This window comes from Tinamus guttatus, unplaced genomic scaffold (genome assembly GCF_059628265.1).
Source record: "Tinamus guttatus ecotype Peru unplaced genomic scaffold, ASM5962826v1 Tinamus_guttatus_pri_ptg000403l, whole genome shotgun sequence".
Classification (NCBI taxonomy): Eukaryota; Metazoa; Chordata; class Aves; order Tinamiformes; family Tinamidae; genus Tinamus; species Tinamus guttatus.
The window spans coordinates 825394-845182 of NW_028288937.1; the positions used below are offsets into that span (position 1 = coordinate 825394).

A 19789-nucleotide genomic window follows, 5' to 3' on the forward strand; every position below is an offset into this window, starting at 1 on the left:
GTGCTGCAAACACCAAGCCTAATGTTAGGCAGGGAACATGGAAGAAGAAGAAAGGAGTTACCCGTGTGTCATTTATGGAATATTTACTAGAATAGTGTGCCTATATTTGGTTCCACCACTTACTTAAGAGGATTTCAATGCACCAGGAAAAGGATTCAGCACAGAATCACAGAATGGTTGAGGTTGGAAGGGACCGCTAGAGATCATCTAGTCCAACCTCCCTGCTCCAGCAGAGACACCCAGAGCATGTGGCACAGGGTGCCACCCAGGCGGGTTTTGAAGATTTCCAGAGAAGGAGACTCCACAGCCTCTCTGGGCAGCCTGTTCCAGGGCTTTGGCACCTCACAGGAAAGAAGTTCTTCCTCAAATGGAGGTGGAACACCCTATGTTCTAATTTATACCCATTATCCCTTGTCCAAGCCAGAAAACCCCGCTGTCTAGGGCTATGTGTGACCTCCTTGTGCCAGCAGGTAACTCCACAAGGAAATGGAGCCCAGCAAATTGCATAATGGGAAGCTGAAGTGAAGTGAACCAAAAATCAGGTGCACATTTTTAACGAGAGTGCTTAATAACAGAGACTACTTACCAAAGGGATGCAATGGGGTCTTCGTCACTTGAAGATTTCAGGCTCTGCAGGGAATATCTCCTAGGCAAAAGGCTTGGTTTGACAGAAGAGTCGATGGACAAATTCTGTCGCTCCCTGTGCCAAAGGTTGTTGCTGTTGATGACTTCTCTGAAGGTAAAACCTACGGAGAGGCTGATTAGAAATACTAATAAAATGATGCCGAAGGAGAGTAAAAACAATTACTTAAAATGTGAATAATAAGACTGGTTTACGCAATCAGCACCATTATTGCAGTGGCAGTAAGTGCAGGAAAAAGAAGGCTTCTTACAGAGGAAGCCTTGTTACAGAGGCTGTTGCAGAGGAGAACATAGAGTGAGCTTTATGATACATTAATCATTACAAAAAGTAAAAACAACTGAGAGATGCAAAGAGCTGAAGTCACACAAGCACCGTGCAACTGAACCACAGGCTGCACGAGTGGTGCTGACCACCATGAAGTGATGGGGACAGCACAAAGGAGTTAGGGGAGAAAAGGCCAAGACAGATGTGTTTTACAGGAAGCAGAAAATCAAATGAGATAAACTGGAAAATGAAGGTGAAAATGGAGTTTAATCAGAGGTTAAAACAAGTACCATCACTAATCAGGTGACACAGAAAATGGCTATTACTCAAAACACATCCAGGGAAGCGGAGGGAGCAGGGTAGGATGGAAAGGAGAGGGAGAGAGCGAAGGGTGGAAGAACAGGCTAATGCAGAACAGACTGAGGGAAGAAATGAAAGGATCCACTGGCTTCTTACACCACTTTATGGTTTTAAAGGTAAGCAAACCCCAGTCCCAATTACCTGACTGAACATTCATGTACAGTAAACCAGAAAAGACCAAATTTACATATATCAGATGCATTTGAAAGCCATTTCTCTCTGCACTTGTTTCATTTTTCAAATTGTCTTTGAGGAAATCTAAAGACTGAAGCAACATATATAAACAAGTGAAAAGTCATCACAATCAGTTTAATGAAGTGCACAGAATAGCAATTGATCATGTCAATAAAAATAAAACAATTAATTTTACATCAAGTGTGCTTTATTTCCTCCACAGGTATTCTGTTAAATAAAGCACCATATATATACTGCCAGGCCACAGCTAAAGAGGATTCTTTACAGAATCAAATTTCTTGTGGTTGTTTAGTATACAAGTAAACTTAATTTTGATAATAAGAACCACAGCGATCTGAGGCAATCTGCCTCTATTATAAGGTACAAAACTGGCACAGAGGACACCATATTATACACAGTAAAAATGCCATAAGTTTAAATTACATCATACAGGGCAAGGAGGCCCTGTCCTCCCCGACAGCCATATTAAATGAAAGCCACCACAGTGAACTCTTAATTACATAAAACATACCCATTATTTGATTGCCCTTTAAGAAAATGTACGGTAGATGCAAAAAAAAAAAAAAAAACCCAAAAAACAAACAAACAAAAAAAATCTGGAGTTCTGCCTGACCAAGAATTAAGCATATAAATCTATCTTGCCATTCAAGCAGAGAGCACTGGACAAAGTGAAGCACAAAACAGAAATAAGCAAAACTTATACAAACAGCATTTTGGGGGGAGAAAATAAAAGACTTAAATGTCAAGAAGCAGCTTGGTTTCCTTTGCCAGATATCCTTGTGACCACATGAATCGTAGACTCAATGGTCCTACACAGGATGTCTAAAATGTCATGCTGCTGCATATGACTAAAAAGTCCTCTGGAATGGCCACAACTGATTGATAAACTAGTTTCGGGGTCCTGGGATGGTAAGGCTTGACCATCACAGCCTCTCAAATCTGCGAGGTCAGATAAAACTGCTGAAATTGAAGTGGAAGGAAACTCAGCGTCCTCCTCTGCTACAAGGGAATTTTTTGAAGTCTGTAGGTCTTTAAATTCCTTGCACTCTTCAAATTTCCCATTTCCCGGCTGCTCTTCTGTGTGTTGTGACCTCGTTGCTAACATTATGTCTTCTGAAAATGAAGATGGAACTTCCATTCTGTACTCTTTGACAGAACTGTTTTCAGGGGAAGGAGGATCTTGTTCAGTGCCAGGATCAATGATTGAAGAGTCCCTTGTCTCGTTATCTGAAGTGCTTGTTGGGGTCAACGCCTCCCGTGGCTCAGTTTTTATATCACTGATACAGCTATCTACAGTGTGCTCCTCGTCACTGCTGACCCGTCTCCTTTTTACAGGAGTAGCTCCTTCATCGTCTGCAAGGGGAAAAAAATGGAGATATCCAGGTTAGGGAAATCACCTTGCCTTCGGGCGACACAACTAAATAACAGGCCTGCTGTTTCACATGTTCATCCTTCAAAAAACTTTTCTGTATTAGAGGAACCAATTAAGAAAAATATACCTTTCCTTAGGGACAATTTAGGTAATTGCTTAAAAATTTATCTCCATAATAAAATAGAATTTCTTGTGCGGTGTTTGAAATTGGAATCAAGGGAAAGCCTGCCTTCATCATTAAAAAGGTGTTAATTTTGTAAAAGTCTGTAAAAAAGATTAGAATGACACTAAAATTATAAAAAGGCAAACCTTTAGTTTTTCTTTCTTTGGCTTCTTGCTCTTGCAATGAGTTCCTCTGTTGCTGACAAGCTCTACACTTATTTAAAAGCTCTTGTAGAGTTGGAATCAGGGCTGAATTGAGCTGTTTGGGAGTGTGCACTGAAAGCAGCAAGGCAAGTGCTCGGAGGTCCTGCAAAAACAAGAGTAAACCCTCCACAAGTAAACAATTAGCTCAATTTAAAAGTCCTATAATACACAGACCTGTGCAGTAAGAGGCAGCTCCAATTCATTCAGAGCACTTCTAAACATCCAGAACACCAGACTCTAAATATACTTACACTACTGAAATTTCTCCCTCACTCCTACATGCTGACTTTCATGTAGATCCACCTGTCCTAAGCAGATGACGGAACTGTGTTGCTCACTGTAAGGTGAAACCCTTTGCTTGTCTAGAACATTTCAGCGTGTAATTCCAGGGAGCTTTGCATTGTTTTTACTTATTTAATTCTAATAATAGGCAGCCTTCCTGTCCACCACTGGCAGCATGGAGAATTCAGGAGAGCTCAGAGAGGTGCTCTCTAAACTTCTGACCGCCGCTTTTAGAGGTTAAAACATCTAACAGGCAGTGAGTGTCTCATGCTCTGACCCAGGAGCTTTGCTTATGTGCCAAGCCCAGTTAAAATGCCCCTGCCTTTAACGAGAACCTGGTACGTGGCACGAAAGCGCTTCCACAGAAAATAAGCTGCCTCCTAAAAGTTTCTCCTACTTAAACGGCTTAGAAAAGACTCACCCCATTTAAAGTAGAGCTTGCTTTGGAAATTTCAATCCTCTGGTTGCTGAAGTCAGACTCTAGGCTTTGATATTGATTTATTAGATTTGTAATTAGAGTATTGATTAGGTTGGCACAGTTTGCTTCAGAAAACACCTGTCCTTGGACCTATAAAGAGAAGACTTACTTTAAAATCACAAAAAATACATTGTGAGAACAGAATACCAAATTAAACTAGTACGTATGGCTGCATTTCTTGGAGCATGACCTGTAACCAGAACATCACTTACCTTTAAAAGAAAATGGGTCAAGAAGGTATATACAATGTTGTTGTTAAGAAAGGTCCGTTCATCCATGAGAATACATTTTATGTATTCTGCAAAAACTGGGTCTTCACAGAGGAGCTTAACACAGTTCTTTGACATAGCAGACTAGTGAAGAAAGAGAGAACACCACATCATCACTCAAAGTATGACACAAATTTGTCTTGATTGCCCAAAATCTAGCCATGCCAAGTAATGTTCTAACTGGTTCTGGAAAATTCTTACCTCATCATCCTGAAATATTTTAATCAGTATTAGTAAACTGTAAAACATTATTATTGCCAATTATAATCTCACATTTTCATTTTATAAAGTAAATTCCTTGGGAATGCAAGTTTACTACAGTCCCTATGCACTTAAAGGGTCAGTCCCTCCTAAGCTGTGGCCCAACTCGCAATGGCTACACTATGATCTGAAGCACAAGGAAGATGCAAGATTGGAGATCTCTCAATTTTCACTTCTGTCACACCAGTGCTTCCATTATATAAAAAGCCAAAAATTCAGGGAGGCAGAAAGAAGTAAATTCAGTACAGTGTGCAGACCTCCGTTCTTCCTATATTATGTAAACTTGCTGAATAAGAGTTCACAGGACCTAGGGACTCCTAGGACTGAATTTAATTTGTGAAATGCTTATCCTTGATTTATCAGGTTTTAATAGATGGCCTGGCTACACAAACAGAGGTATTGTTTAACTGAAACATTAATATTTTGAATCAGTAAATAATATCTACCAGTTAAGATTTCCTGGTTAAGAGAGATGTTTTACAGGCAACTGTATTTGCTTGTATTTCTACGCAATTAGTCCTCAAATCCACTGAATTAAATCTTACCTGAGTCTGGCACAGCTCAGTCCAAAGTTTGGGGAATAATGCAAGATGAAGTGGTAAACCTTCATACGCAACTAGCACACCTGGAAATTTATGAGAATATAAAAGCTATTATGTGAGAATGTTCTAAACTGATTTTTGTAAAACATGTTCATTTGATGATACATATAATTTCAAAGTACTGCTTCATCTTACCTGATCACATTCAAATGATTCAAAAAAAGTATGACCAGAAATACTGATGGTCTGTGAAGTTTCAACAGTACAGTTTTACAGTACAATTAATAAATATATCCCATGAGCATGGCTGTGAAAAGTAAAAATATAAAAACTAAAAGAAGGGCTAGCTTTAGCTCTGGATTGGTAACCAGATTCATTACTGTTTTCTTACATTTTTAACTGGCCAACTATAGCACTTAAGAGTTTTAAACATCTCAAGGTTTTAAATATAGTTTTAAAAATAGCATATAATTTTAAAATGATAATCTTCATTATCACCCCAAGCATCACTGTTACCTAGATAGCGAAACAGTTTAGGAATAGACTGAACACTAACAAGCAATACACATCCCCAATACATTTTTGTTTAACTGAAGAAACCTACAGAACACATTAATAATGTCAGAGGTAAAATCCGAAGGAATACAAATACTGAACAAAGGGGTAAGGAGAAGAACATCTACGCTATTATAAATAGGGTTTTCTAGGATATAATTAATTTTGTATATCTTTAACTGTCCAGAAGTTTGACATCTAAGCAAAACTAGCTATCTAAGTTGCACAGGCAGAGAAAACAGACATTTTTAGAAGGTGATGCAGTTGTTCAAGCAAGTATCTTAACAAAAAATTTTCCATCTGAAGGAATCTGCATCTGTCCATTCACTGTGCTGGGAGTCTGTCTAGAAGCCAATGTTTTAGGCAGTGGAATTAGGTGAGAGGATTCCAAACATGCCTGTCTTACAGTTACCCCATGGTAACTGTAATAGCATGACTTTGATGTTTGGCCATCTGCAGCTAGTACACTGTGCTTATTCTAGGGTGCCTGGAAAAAACAAAAAGATGCCCCTTCAGACCAAAACAAGTATTTAGTGGGGCAGTTCAGACCAGGATGCTCTACTGCAGAGAATCAAGCAAAAAGGCTAGGGTAAATGTTCAGATACAGACATCAACGTCTTGTACACAGACACACACAGGAGGAAAAAAAAAAAAAAAAAAAAAGAAGATTTACGTTGTAGGTTTATGAAAAGTAGAAAAGTACAACGAAAGTACCAAGTCCTAGTGCTACCTACTTACAGAGCTGAAATCACGTCTATGTTTTCAGGTACAAACTATGTTCACTGAATGGCAATAAACTTGATAATTGTGGTGGCTCTCAAAGCAACAGAGTAAATTAAACCCAGGCTGATAACAATACAAAGAGCTTTAGTGGCTGTATATAGTCCTACCTGCCCTCCTGGGAAAGAAAAAAAAGGTAAAATCCTAAAATACTTGTCAGAAATTAGGTTAATTGCAGTGACACTAAAGCTTCAGGATCTGACCAAATTTCAGCGGTGGCCTCAGGTCCTTTCTAGACAAGACTGAAGCATGACAATCCTGTGGATAAGACTGCAATAATGTTATACCTGATGCACAGCTCTGTGGATACAATAATAAAACTTGCATTTCTAGAACTCTTGCTACAGCAAGTTTCATAAACACTACTTTTACTTAAAAATGTTAATTATAACGCTAAGTGGAAAAGCACTATTATCACAGCAAAAGAAAAAATACTTAGGTTGTGCAACTCTCATACTTACTCATTTTAACTAAAGTTTCAGTGAACTTTTCACAGTTGATCGCAACTCGACATAGTAGATGGATGAACTGATGATAAGAGAAGAAATAGTCTAGCAGCATACGATCATAAACATCATCTTTGCCCTGAAAATTTAAGAGAGCTTCATTTAAACTACATAAGCACATGTACCGATTTCCTAAGCATTTAGCTTAATCTTACCACACTTTCTGCCCTAAAATGTTTTATCAAATGCTACAGGAAAACACTGTGGGAACTTTCAAGTCTAGGCCAGGCCAGCTGCGTCTCATCAGTGTGTTCTTGGCAAGTGTAATACTGAGACATGACAAATTCAATTCCCCTCTACCAGTAAAAATTCTTTATTGCAGGACTCTAATGAAGGCACAAAGCTGCATGAAAACCACATCTTGGAAGATGATCAGACAAGAAGGCAATAATTCTAAATCATACACAGGTATCTAAATACACACTACTGCTTTTTAGACCATAATCTGTCAGTCATTATCTGCCTTCAGAAGTCAAAATTTTCTTAAAACCATGCTTCAGAGGCTTTCAAAGCAGTATTTTCAGAAACGTCTCACACTAAATGATAAATTTATGCCAAGGGGTTTGTACGCAAACATTTTAAACTATTGGGATAAACATGCTCAAAAGGGCATCAGATTGTGTAGACCAGATAGCCAGAAAGAAATTCAAGCAAACAAATACAATCTTAACAAAACAAACGAATGAAAAACGAGCATGCAAAACACAGGTACATATAACTTCGGATGTGGTTTTAAAGGCTTAAAGATCTGCTAGTTCCTAACATATATGAATGCAAGATCCTGTGTCATTTAATATAATTACTTTTTAGTTCAAATATTTACATTATTTTCTGTCGCATCCATTTTGTCTGGATACATGATGGGAAAACGACTACAGATAATTTCTGGTTCTATATTTTTTTTGGTTAAGAAAAAAGCTTGGTTATACAGTAAATTTGATGGTACACAAATATACAAAGCATCATTTGAAAGCTTTAAAAAAGAATGGTTACTTACCCTACAGTAACCGTGCTTCTTCGAAATGTGTTGCCCACACAGATTCCCATCTACGTGCACATAGGCCCCATGTGCAGGAGATTGGATTCTTTCTGAATAGCAGTGTCCACTGGGGCTGTGCCTGCACCCAGTGTGTCCTTGCGACCACTGTACCTGAGGGCATAAGGGGTATGGCGGCTTCAACCACCACTCAATTCCTTCCCCGATAAGAATCCCCTACGACAGGACTCCTCTGAGTTAGCACAGGAGGAGAGAATCTGTGTGGACAAAACATCTTGAAGAACCACAGTTACTGTAAAGCAAGTAACCAGTTTTTCTTCTTCAAATGATTGTCCATACATATTCACTTCAGGGGTGGGATTCACCTTACGTGACTTTGGCTATCTAAAATCTAGTCATTTCAGAATTCCCTGCAGTCAGTGGAGAGAGACACAGAGAGACTCCTCCAGAGGAAGAATCAGCTTATCCAGATTCAGCTGTCTAAGACAGGAAGGATGAATCTCCTTCTGAGGGCAGTAACCATTTCTCTCCAGCAAACACAGTAAGAGCTGGACACTGACCATTTAGACAGGCAAAGTTATGTGAGTTGAATCCCACTTTAGATAACTAAAAAGTCATTGTTGCAACTGTAGTAATGGGACATGGCAAGTGACTACAAAGTAGCCCCACCAAAGCTGGCAATCCATCAGGAAGCCCACAGAAGGGAAAATAGAAGGTAAAAGACTTAAAGCCCTATACAGTAGCCCTGCATTTTTTCTGGTATCAGTATTTTACCCCAACAAAGAGAGATTCTGCTTCAGTCCTGGCAGAATGGACTCTAACAAAACCTGGAAGATCTATTCAGCTGACTGATAATAAATCTGAACATAGTTTGAAACTCATTTGGACAGTCCCTGGGTTGCTTCTGAATCTGCTTTATAAAAGCCACAAACAGACTGGGAGATTACAAAAATGATTTTTTCTTTCTCTAAATACAAGGTTTAAACTCTCATTACATCTAGAATACGAAGCTGGGCAGGGAACGGCAGGGAAATGGTGCTTCTGGAGTGCACATATAGAATGGAGTATATGAGGACAACACATCTTGAAGAAGAATTATGCTTTGTTAACAAAGAATACATAAAAGCATTATGCTACTGGATTTTTTTAATACTTTTAAAAAGAGGGAAAAACAGCAGAGAAATAGCTATTCATATTATTATATGAATATATTTACATACCTTGCTGGCTTCCACCATGGTAGGCAAGAGGCACATATTAAGTTCAGGACGAGGAGGACGAATATTGCTTTTTCCCCCTATTAATTTCAAATTTTCGCGACATGGAAAATAAGGTCCAAGAGACACTGTAGTATAAGTTAGGATAAGATAGGGATATATTAAAAAGGTCAATATTTGAAATCAGCAGGGAACACGATAGATTAATAAGAGTGTAATATAACTTCAAAATACAATCACCGAAAATACCTACTTGGGATATTACTGTGGTGGTATGTACAATGATTGTGCTGTAGAAATGGAACCAGAGTATGTAGGAAATCATGAGGACTTAAAAGTACAAGCTCCTTGAGGACATCTACAAACAAAAAGTTGTTTTTGCTATTACACATTGTTATTTCTTAGCAGCAAACAGTTTAATTTACGGTTCATGCATTTTCAAACTGAGGTCGTTTCACATCAGTTTCGCTAGTGTGCATCATGAACTAGGCTTTACTGTGAGTAACACACAAAGTGACTACCCCTGAATCAGTAAAGATTCCCTTCACCGCTTCCACTAGAAGAAAATCTGCTCAGTGTTATAACAACAATGAAAGTGGTGCCAGGCTGTAGAAAGTAGAAGCTCAGTAAAATTACCCTTTCCTCTTCTTTACCATATCAGGTTTGAGGCCTGGAAAATGTCAACCAGCAGCAGTCAGGAGGGCAATGAGAAAGGCACTCAAAATAAGGGAAAAATGTATAAAAAATCACAAAAAGATGGTTTAACCTGGACAATTTTAGGCCTTCATCAGTATGCATAAAATAGCAGATTCTACCCATTAAAAAAATTTAAAAAATCTAAGCAAGAAAAACTTTTCAAACAAGTCTTCTAAAGCAAGAAAGTCATTTTAATCTTTTTGTCTATGTCTACTTTTTAAAAAGCAGATCCATTCATTCCTACAAGTTATTTAAGATTTACTTTAATTATTATATACTTCAGTAAATGGATCATAAAAATGGTTATTAAGAGCTGTTACTCAGAGTAACTTGGCTGCCATGCATTCTTCTGAAAGGAGCTTTAGTTACTGCTTGAAATTGGAATGCAAGATTTGGGACTTGATTCTAAACTCGCTAACTGCTGAAATCAGGAGTATACTCCTTAGTCATGTAACCTGTTAAATAAGTTTGGCAGCAAACTGGCCTCTCAAAATGAATGCCAGTTTTTTGTGCACATGATCTGCATGCCTAGCAAAGTATAAATATTAATTTTAACCTGATGAAAATAAAATTAGTTATGATATTAATAAGCAATCCTAGTCCATGTAGCATCTAATGAACTTGTACAATTGCAAAACGAGAATTTAAACACAGGTAATTACATAGAGCTTGTCCCTCCTGACTTCACTTACACCATTAAGACTTACCGATACAAGCGTTTCTGAGTTCTGGAGGACTATATGAATTTAGTAGAGTTAAGAGTTTATGAGCAAATTCAATTCGCTCCTGCCACTGAATTAGAGCTTGCTTCACATCTGCAAATGCAAAAAATATATAAATGTGTTAAATTTCTCATCAGTTCTTGAAATAGAGCTGAAAATTTTACTGCTAAACTGCTTCAAAAACCTCTGTGCTTTTTTCCTCTAACATGACTTCAATCCACTTAGCAGTAGACTAGTGACACGTCGTAGATTTCTATCAAATTTACTTAATCCAGTCAATTATGTCAATAAGCATTCAGTAAGTTCATTATGTCAACATGAAATTTAATAATTAACTTAATAATTTAATAATTGTTAATAATCTCATCTCTGTTACTGTGTGGAAATTATATCGGTTAATGAAACCAGATGCAAAGCAAGATAAAGTACAGTTTTGCATCATGAAAACTTAGTTAGCAAACAAGCGGTGAAATCCTTAAAAGAGTCATTATCAAACCTTTTCTCTGAAGATATGGACGGGTTGACTTTAGAACTGAAAGGAATATAGACAGAAGCTCTACCAGATCTCCAGTCACATGGCACGCTGTGGCCTCATGGTACATCATGTGCAATGTGTTAAAGGACTAAGAAAAAAGAAAGCACAGACAAATTAATACACTCATCATTTCTAACTCTATCCTGAATACAGGATACATTTACTTTATGCTCAAAAAGAGGTAAATCAAAATGTACTGTGATAGATATAAAATTAGTCAAATGTACCAACATTTGGAAAGAGTGTTATTATATTAACACAATCAGAATTGTGTTACTGGGAAGGAAGGAGAGAGAACATCCGTGAACCGGCATTTTACATAACCTGATACAATTCTTGACCTGCCTATATAGTTTTATAGGCAGGTTATTATGGCAATAATGAGAAGCAGTCTTGTCCATAAGTTGAACTGAAACTTACTTTTGGTCATAATACTGATTTTTGTTCTTCTTGTCTGACCCCAAAACTAGACTGATATCAAATTTTTCATATGTAACTGCCAGAGGGAAACTGAATTTGTAAAACTTAGTATAATAATAACATACACACAAGCAGTTTCCTACTTCCACTCAAGAAAGGAGTATCTTGTGAATACAACCAATACAGCTTATACAGATATACATTACAAGATAAACAATTTAAACATCAGTGTGACACTCCGGCTGATTGCTAATCACACAATTACAAAGTTTTCATACATAACACCTATGTGAAACTAGTAAGCAAAGCATAATCGGAGATGTACTTTTTCGCTCTCATCTCAATCTTCTTGCCTAGATACAAAGTGATATTAGAGATGTATAAAGGAAGACTCATATGTGATTTTTTTTTGGGAAAAAGTAAGATTAATATAGATGCTATTCATGCTCCAAAATGCTACTAAAGGACGTATATAATACATGACTGTCAGGTAAAATATTTTTCCATTTCTAACTTAAATATCTTCTGAGTATTTACAAAATATTTTCAGTGAGCAAGTGAAAACTAAGGCCAGGTAGTATCAAGTTGTAAAGTCATTTGGCTGGGAGCTGAACATAAGCTTTCCCTAACTACTAGCCACGTTTTACCTAATGATGAACTGTATCTTCTGTTAGGCATCCTTTATAATCTTAAATATCAATGATCAGTATAGATTTAACTCAACTAAGTTGTTAAGCAACAGTTCTTTGTGCAGATTCACATTCGTATTTTGGTCTACTGAGTTTTACATGTTAATAAAGTTACAGTTTGGTTCTTTAATTTCTAGCTCAAGTTCATTGAAAGTAAGCATTAAAAAGACAAGGAGGAACAGATATTCTCGAGTAACTAACTATAGTTACCAGACTTAAATTTGTAGCAAGCTTGTGAAACTTTAATTTTCAAATATTAATGCATTGTCTTCATGTTTATTCTATTTGATTTTGTAATTCCAGCTTTCTCTATCACACTTAGTTGTAGAAAACACAAACCCAGACATCGAAAAGAATTCTTTTTTATAAGTCATATAAAAATGGACCTAGAATCAGCCTCAAAGAATCATCTAATTCATGCATATGCCTTATAGCAGACTAAATACATTTATATTCTTGACAGATGTTTGCTCAAACCACTCTTGAAGACCTCCAGTTGTTCTAGCTTACATCTTCCAAAGCCATCTATTCTAACTGTACAGTTACATCTACTGTCTATACGCTTGTTTTGTAGCATGGATTTATACCAGTTTATTGTCCTCTTTAATCACAGTTTTGCATATTCCAAGAATGAATTTCATCTTGTTTTTACACTTATTTTATTCCTTTGTCTTTTATTCCTGTTCTCACACACATCTGAACATCTCCCAGTGGTGTTGCCAGAATATTTAATGACACTTTCTGTACATCAGCCAACTCAATAATGGAAGTACTGAATAGAATCCAGTATTTCCATCCATCTTAAAAGGTAAGCACTGTATCTTTTTTTTTTTTTTTTAATCTCTCTCATCTTCAGAAAGTTGCCACTAACAGTTTAGAGCTTTTCAGCAATGTGCTTTAGGTTGTTCCTGTGTTAGTCAACAACCCGGAGAAGTACTAGTGGATCTGCAGAATGAAACAGTTGGTGTGCTGAGCTTGCCATTCAAACTGTACATATTCAGGGCTGCATTCTTTTTTCATTTTTTCTCTCTATTTTGGATTAACTCTGGTCTGACTGCATGGGCTAAAAGTCCATTTACACTATGTGTGCTCCTGGAATACATGTTTTAGTTTGGTTTCATCTGAAAAGGATATAGTTTAGACCACTCCTCCTTTCTTCTTGAGAACAAGGTAGGGAGAGTTGCCTTGAAAGTACACTTGAACTGACACCCTACATGTTCAAAAATGTTAAGCACGATAGATATCCAAATATCCTTTAAGCTGCTATTTCTGTATTTTCACCTACAATGTTAGCCCATTTTAACATGTAATAACCCTGGCTGTGCTCAGCTGTTCACTCACAGTTGATCTATGTGTTAAGAAGATAGCAAAAAAGCTTAAACTCATTCCTATCAACATAACCAGTTGGTGCTTCCCCTCTGTGTTGAGAAGCAGACAAACATTTTGCTTGATCTTCCCTTGAGAAACCTCATTAAAGAAGCAAAGCCAGGGGAAGTAGGCTTGTAATGGAAGCAAACGATGCTTTCTTACTGCTGTCTCCATGAGATCTTGCCAACTAATATACCGAGGTCTTCTGATTTCCCACCTCCCATTCTTAAGAATCATGGGCTTTCATTTCCTTTTCATGCTCATGCAAACTGCCTCCCACCTTCACTTTTTCAGTTGATGTCTATGTTACAATTAGAATCCATTATGACTCCCCAGACATCTTCCCTACTTCCAGCAGCAAGAAACTGTCACCAACAGACCCAAAAACTAATGAGCAAATTCTACTGTGTAGCGTGCCTTTCCCAAAGGAACCTGCAGGTGTTATGATTTCATATTATTCCCAAGTCATAAAAGGCACCTACCCTCCAGGTCATACAGTGACCTGTAGTAGACCACACCTCAAGAAGCCCTATGACCTTCTGTCCTTTCTTCATAATTTATAAGCTTGTAATAGACTTAATTTGCTCTCCATAACAGACCTCAGAGCAAGCATATCTAGCCTTGATATAGGAAACACACCACCTTTTATTTCTTGTTCATCCTTCCTATTTAAGCTACAGCCTTTCATATTTATTCTACCAAGTCACTGCTATCCATTAAATCATTGTCTTTATTCATTATTCAGATCGTTATTGCCTCAAATTTACTCATTACATTTCCTACCTTAATAGTTAGAAATGCAAAAAGTCTGGCAATCTTTTTTTGCCTTCATATTGTCCTTAAGACCTCTTTTATTATACATTCTACAACTTTATTTTAAATATCTCATTAAAACATCCTAAAACCAAGACTTATTTTAAGGAAGAAAGTGATGAGTTGATAAAGCAATATTCTCATTTAAATTACAAAGCAAAATATTTACCTCAGTCATCAGAATCAATCCTCTATTAAACACAACAAGAAGTCTGTCTTCATCAGATTCTAATAATATTCTGAAGGCACTAGGAAAAATAATATCCAAATATTTAGTACTAAAAACTACCTATTACCTTTCAAGTTTCATACCTGAAGGGTATGAATGCATTCATACATGCATTTCAAAAAAGCATATGTTGCATTTTTGAAAATAAACACAGAAGAAGACAAAAGAAAAAGTAATTGTTCTTTACTTTTTTTGCTTTTTTATAAAACTAAAAATGCCTCTGATGTCAGTGGCCTTTCTAAATAGCCTGTTATCTCAGGTAATTTATACATAAACTTCAGTGAGGCATTATCCAAACAATGTCTGCAACAATGTTAAAACCTGAGGAAAACAATGTACTTCGAAAGACAGAAGTTCTTGCTTCTCAAATAATGCATTTAAATAGAAGGTTCAGCAAAGCATATTCTTGGACTTACAAATGCATACAGATATTTCTACCAGAACATTTCATACAGTATAGCAGAAAATAAAGGATTAGCTAATAGCCAATTAACCATTCATCTCAATTCAGCAATTCTTCCAGTACACTAGGAAAAATCAGGTTACACTCTAGGATAGATAACTAGATATAATCCCTGAACTAACAGAGGGCATTTCTCCTTTTCACAAGAGCATTTCAGTCCATCAAGAGTAGCATTTAAACCTCTAATGCCTGGCCTATGCACACAGGCTATTTGTAGTTATATATAGAATGAAGTACAAATAGAAGTAAAATTAGGAGTAAATTAAAGTATAATAAAATAAACAGATCACTTGTGACAGATATACTACTAAGATATACTCAAAAAACACTGAAGATATCACACTGAAAACTGTCCACCTGGTATAATTTCTAAATAAAACTGCTGGACAGGAATGAATGTCGACAGCAGCAGATGAGACTGCTGGTTTGCCAATCCAGAGAAATCATGGTAAGCAGGGGTAGGAGAATGGAATTTTAACTTAAATGTCGAATTTGCAGGTTTGATTGATTTTAGCTTCTGTCAGGGGCTCTACTAATACTATTTTGTCACGCTTTTTTCTTTTTGAGTACTAACAAAATACAACAAAATGAAAGTTGCAAAAAAATCCTTCTTTTACAGTTGTTTGTTGTATAATATTTGTTTAGTTATATTAATTCTTAGATGACGAAACCTAAAATAAGTTATTTCCACACAGGATAGACTTTGGAAAAAAAGTCTGTTTTTTTTTTACTTCTAAATAAAAATATCCTCACAAATTTTTCAAAAAGAGTATCAAATGAACAACTGTAGTTTTTTATGGGAATTAACATTCCAAAATAATTCAAGTTTTTATTCAACAGGATTAGATTGCTATGTTACAACTTCACTAGTAACGTACCTTATTAAAGTAGTCCAACAAGACCGTCCATCCAAGCAACGCAAGTAACAGCTTATGGTTGTTTTCTTAAACTGCTTTATATCTTCTATCTCTTCCTCTCTCATGTCTGGTCTCTGAGCTACAAACAGTTGCATGAGGTTAAACAGTTCTTCTACTGCCTAGAATACATAAAAATATTAGGTTAGCATATTTTCTCTCAATTTGTTATCTTTTGTCTCTTTTGTATTAATTGATTTTTTATCTTTTGTATTAATTCTACTATGCAATGAATAGAAGAAATACGTATAAGCAACTTTAAAAGTGAAAATATTTTAAGTTTTGTAACAATGTTACAAAATCTGGACACAACATTTCAAACTGAAAAAAACTAAATGATTCCTAAAAGCTAAAAAAAAAAAAAAACACAAATGTAAAAGTTGTGGCTACTTCTTTTCCATCTACAATGCAGTTTACTTTAGCTTTTACTAATTATTGTGTTCATCAGGGCATAAATTATCTGACGATGCTCACAATATGTCTTCTTTTTCTGAAGAAGCTAGCAGCAGATTTAAAAATAATATTCTGAACCTGTACACATACTTGAGATAGCCCTCTAGAACCTTAGAAAGCATGTTTGGACACTTACTAGCAGTAAGGTATTCTGTAAGTACAGTTACATACATTCATGGCTATGTAAATACAGACAGAAGAATCTGGGACATCCTACTCCAGTTGATCAAACTTCCTGGCTTTCCTACAGGAATGTAGGGTCATTTTCTGCTGCATGGATATGCACATTCTCTCAGGATAATATTTATATTCTAAACAACACAATCCAGAAGTGCTTGTGCTAAAACTCGGCAAAATCCTATATGCATGGAAGACAGAACACAGGGGCAGTGCTGCCTGTGCTATGGAGAATTCCAGAGGGGAAATGCAAACAAAGAAAGCAGCAGGACTATTTCCAGACAGCCAGAACGTCAAGTCTAGTTTAATGAGTTGAACCCAGAAGATTCCATACATCCTCCTAGTCTATCTAGGGAAGAAACCTCTATATTCTTTCTGTCCTTGCACATGCATAATGGATCCGAGAGCTTGATTCACTCAGTAATCATGCAAAACTGCACACTTGGCCTCATAAAAATTTTGTAAGCCAGTCTGCTCACCATTACACACAGAATATTTTAACTAGTTCCTATTTTTCTATGGCAAGTGTCATAGTACTGTAGGCATAGTAGAACTCCTAATGCCTTGCAAAAGATACACAAGTGTTCCCAAACTTGAACCAACAGGCCATCCCTGTTTAAATGAAATAGGCTTGGCCCTGTTTAAAAAATTGAAAGCAAAGAGGAAACTAACTGGGAATTCCTCCAAGACTGCCTGTTAGAATGCTATGCACTTTTTGGAGACCACAACTAAAGGCTCCTTCCTTGGTCCTCTTAAGTTGGTGTACAGAGATGGAAGAACAGCAGAAACATCGACGTATCCATCCCCAAAAACCAATGGCCAGGAGAGAAAAACAGAAAAACAAAAGGAGAAAAAAACATCCAGAATATTCTCACCCAAAGAACAGCAACTGCATCTAAACATACTCTAATCACTTATACATGAAATCAAAAATCACACTTATATCACTGGATATGTTAAATAAATCTTTTCATCTCATTAAAAAAGGAAGCTCAATAAGGGAGGAAACATTAAAAATGAAACCTCATTCTTCAGCACCAATCTACTTACTCCTGGGTACTGACTGGCGTGTGGCGTGAGATTCTTAAAGGCCCACTGGATATTCTGGTGAGAAGCCAACTGCCTGGTGAACGCAGGGGACTGCTCACAGCAGAGGCGCAGGATGCCATAGTAGGCAGGGAGCATCCCACGGTTGAAGAGCACCACATCCTGATCATCATGGTCTGCAAGGATGTAATTGAAGGCAATGTTCTTTGTCACCACTGGATTCTGTACAATAAGGCGTACATTCTCGGGACAGTCTACACACACGTTATACCAAAAAGACAGCAAAGCCTGTTTATTGTGGTTGGTGGCTATCGCCGGCTCAGAAAGCTTAGGCTGGAAAAGATTCCATAAGTCCATGAAGTATGTAGAAAACATGAGTTTCTCTGTTTTTGAGATCAAACAGTATGTCATGAAACTGAAGTAGGGCACCAGCTTCGTAGTGCCATGAACAGCAGCATCAACATACAGCTTGGCTCTTGAAAGAAGACCAAGAAGCACATTGTAGACTTGATGAAGAACTACTGTAGTATCTGGACTGAGAGGCAGATCACGTGTGGGGATGTGCAAGGAACGGGTGGAACGGAACATCTGACGGAACGAATTGCTTGGAATAAGTGACACCAAGAGATAGGCTGCAGCTTCAAATAAAAACAAATTTGTTATACCATTGAAAAGGGCACACATGCTTAACAGCCATTTAAACAGAAGTTAAATTATATTGCATTTCCTTTAAGGATTTCAAAGCATTTTACAAAAGCTGGCAAGTATTATTATATTTAGTATGGTGAGGAAGAAAGCTAGCAAGTAAGGCTGAACAAAGCAGTTTAGGAGAGATGTTCAGGCTGCATTCAGGTTGCCTTTCCATACATTTTTGCCTATTTCTCTGCTCTAACTCTTGTAACATGATGCATCCTGTTGTGCACATACAAAACAAGCTTTTTTTTTTTTAATGAATAAATCGTCTACTGATTCAACAAAATATCATTTGCTATCAAAAGACCTACAATTGTAAAGCTGTATCTCTAGTTTCCATAGGACTCTAGGCCCCTGTCAAGAAGTTTAATATATTTTGTCACTGTGGAATTCAATTTATAAAAACACGAAGACATCACAGTGATCTTGCAATGACCTGGCAGCATGATTCCTGCCAGAACAAACTAGGGAACCAGGACAGCCTGGATGGACACCCTGGATTTGGGAAGAAGAACAGGCTTCCCCTGGATCTGCAGGGTCAAAGGACTCAAAAAAATAATAAAAAAAAAAAAAGGTGAAAATACAGCAGCTTCTATTCCTACCCACAATGCAAACATGTGATGAAAACTATGTAGAACGTATTGAATTAGTCTTTTTTCTTCTGTTATCCTGAATCATACAGGTTAACCACATAGGATAAAGAAATTACATCATTCAAGTTAATAAGAGAAAATATGCCTTTCATTAGCTACAGGGAATGTTTCTTGATGAAGAAACACAGCTGCATTAATATTTTAAAATAAAGCAGTGCTAAAACAACTGGATAGAAAGGAAAGGCGAGCTTAAGGGCCTTCATTCATGATAGGAATAGCACATGCATAATCACTTGCCACAACAAAAGATGTAGTTTCTTTAAACTAAATTAACTTACAAGTTCTCACTCGAGGATAGTTATGTGCCAGAAGAAAACGTTCAACCCAGTTTTCCATATTTTGCAGCACCCAGCTGTGAGCTAGTTTGTTTCGGGGTGTTTGCACAGCCAGCCAATCCAGGCACTGAGAAGGGTTGTATTCAATGACCTGAAAGAAGAACATGAAAAGTCAAAGATAACCTTGACAGCATTTACTGATTGTACCAAGTAACTAAAAACACCTCTTAAGACTTTTAATAACTTTTTTCAAAATCACGGAAAACATTCAAAGGGCCTTCTGGATTAGGTTTTGTAGAAGACCAGGAAAATCCTTATTAAATTTTAGCATAAATTTCAATTTTCTAAATCTTGATTGGAGGTTTTGAAAGCACAATCTATCATTTAATCCAGGAAGCTGCTCTACATACCCTTTTCTATACATTTTCTGATCAAATATTTAAGATTTGAAATGTAGAAAGAAAAAGAATAGTCTTTTCTTTATAAACTAATGCATCTTTTTTTTTCATAGCTAAAGCACAACCTTAACAGTGCTTCATAAAGAGTTATATAAAT

General features: G+C 36.9%; 1 protein-coding gene across 1 annotated transcript in view; it reads right to left on the reverse strand.

The window, feature by feature from the left end:
• Positions 1-1555: 1555 nt before the first annotated feature.
• The window catches only part of USP34 (ubiquitin specific peptidase 34), a 137342-nt gene continuing 119108 nt past the window's right edge, over positions 1556-19789 (reverse strand). Inside the window, exons 68-82 of the mRNA XM_088531283.1 lie at positions 19238-19385; positions 17617-18251; positions 15901-16058; positions 14500-14578; positions 11002-11128; positions 10491-10598; positions 9341-9445; positions 9091-9215; positions 7871-8023; positions 6829-6952; positions 5036-5115; positions 4173-4313; positions 3904-4050; positions 3144-3303; positions 1556-2815 (exon numbers count right to left, since the gene is read on the reverse strand). Coding sequence (XP_088387409.1) covers positions 2205-2815; positions 3144-3303; positions 3904-4050; positions 4173-4313; positions 5036-5115; positions 6829-6952; positions 7871-8023; positions 9091-9215; positions 9341-9445; positions 10491-10598; positions 11002-11128; positions 14500-14578; positions 15901-16058; positions 17617-18251; positions 19238-19385 — 2901 coding nt within the window. The 3' untranslated portion in view covers positions 1556-2204. The remainder of the gene's footprint in view (positions 2816-3143; positions 3304-3903; positions 4051-4172; positions 4314-5035; positions 5116-6828; positions 6953-7870; positions 8024-9090; positions 9216-9340; positions 9446-10490; positions 10599-11001; positions 11129-14499; positions 14579-15900; positions 16059-17616; positions 18252-19237; positions 19386-19789) is intronic.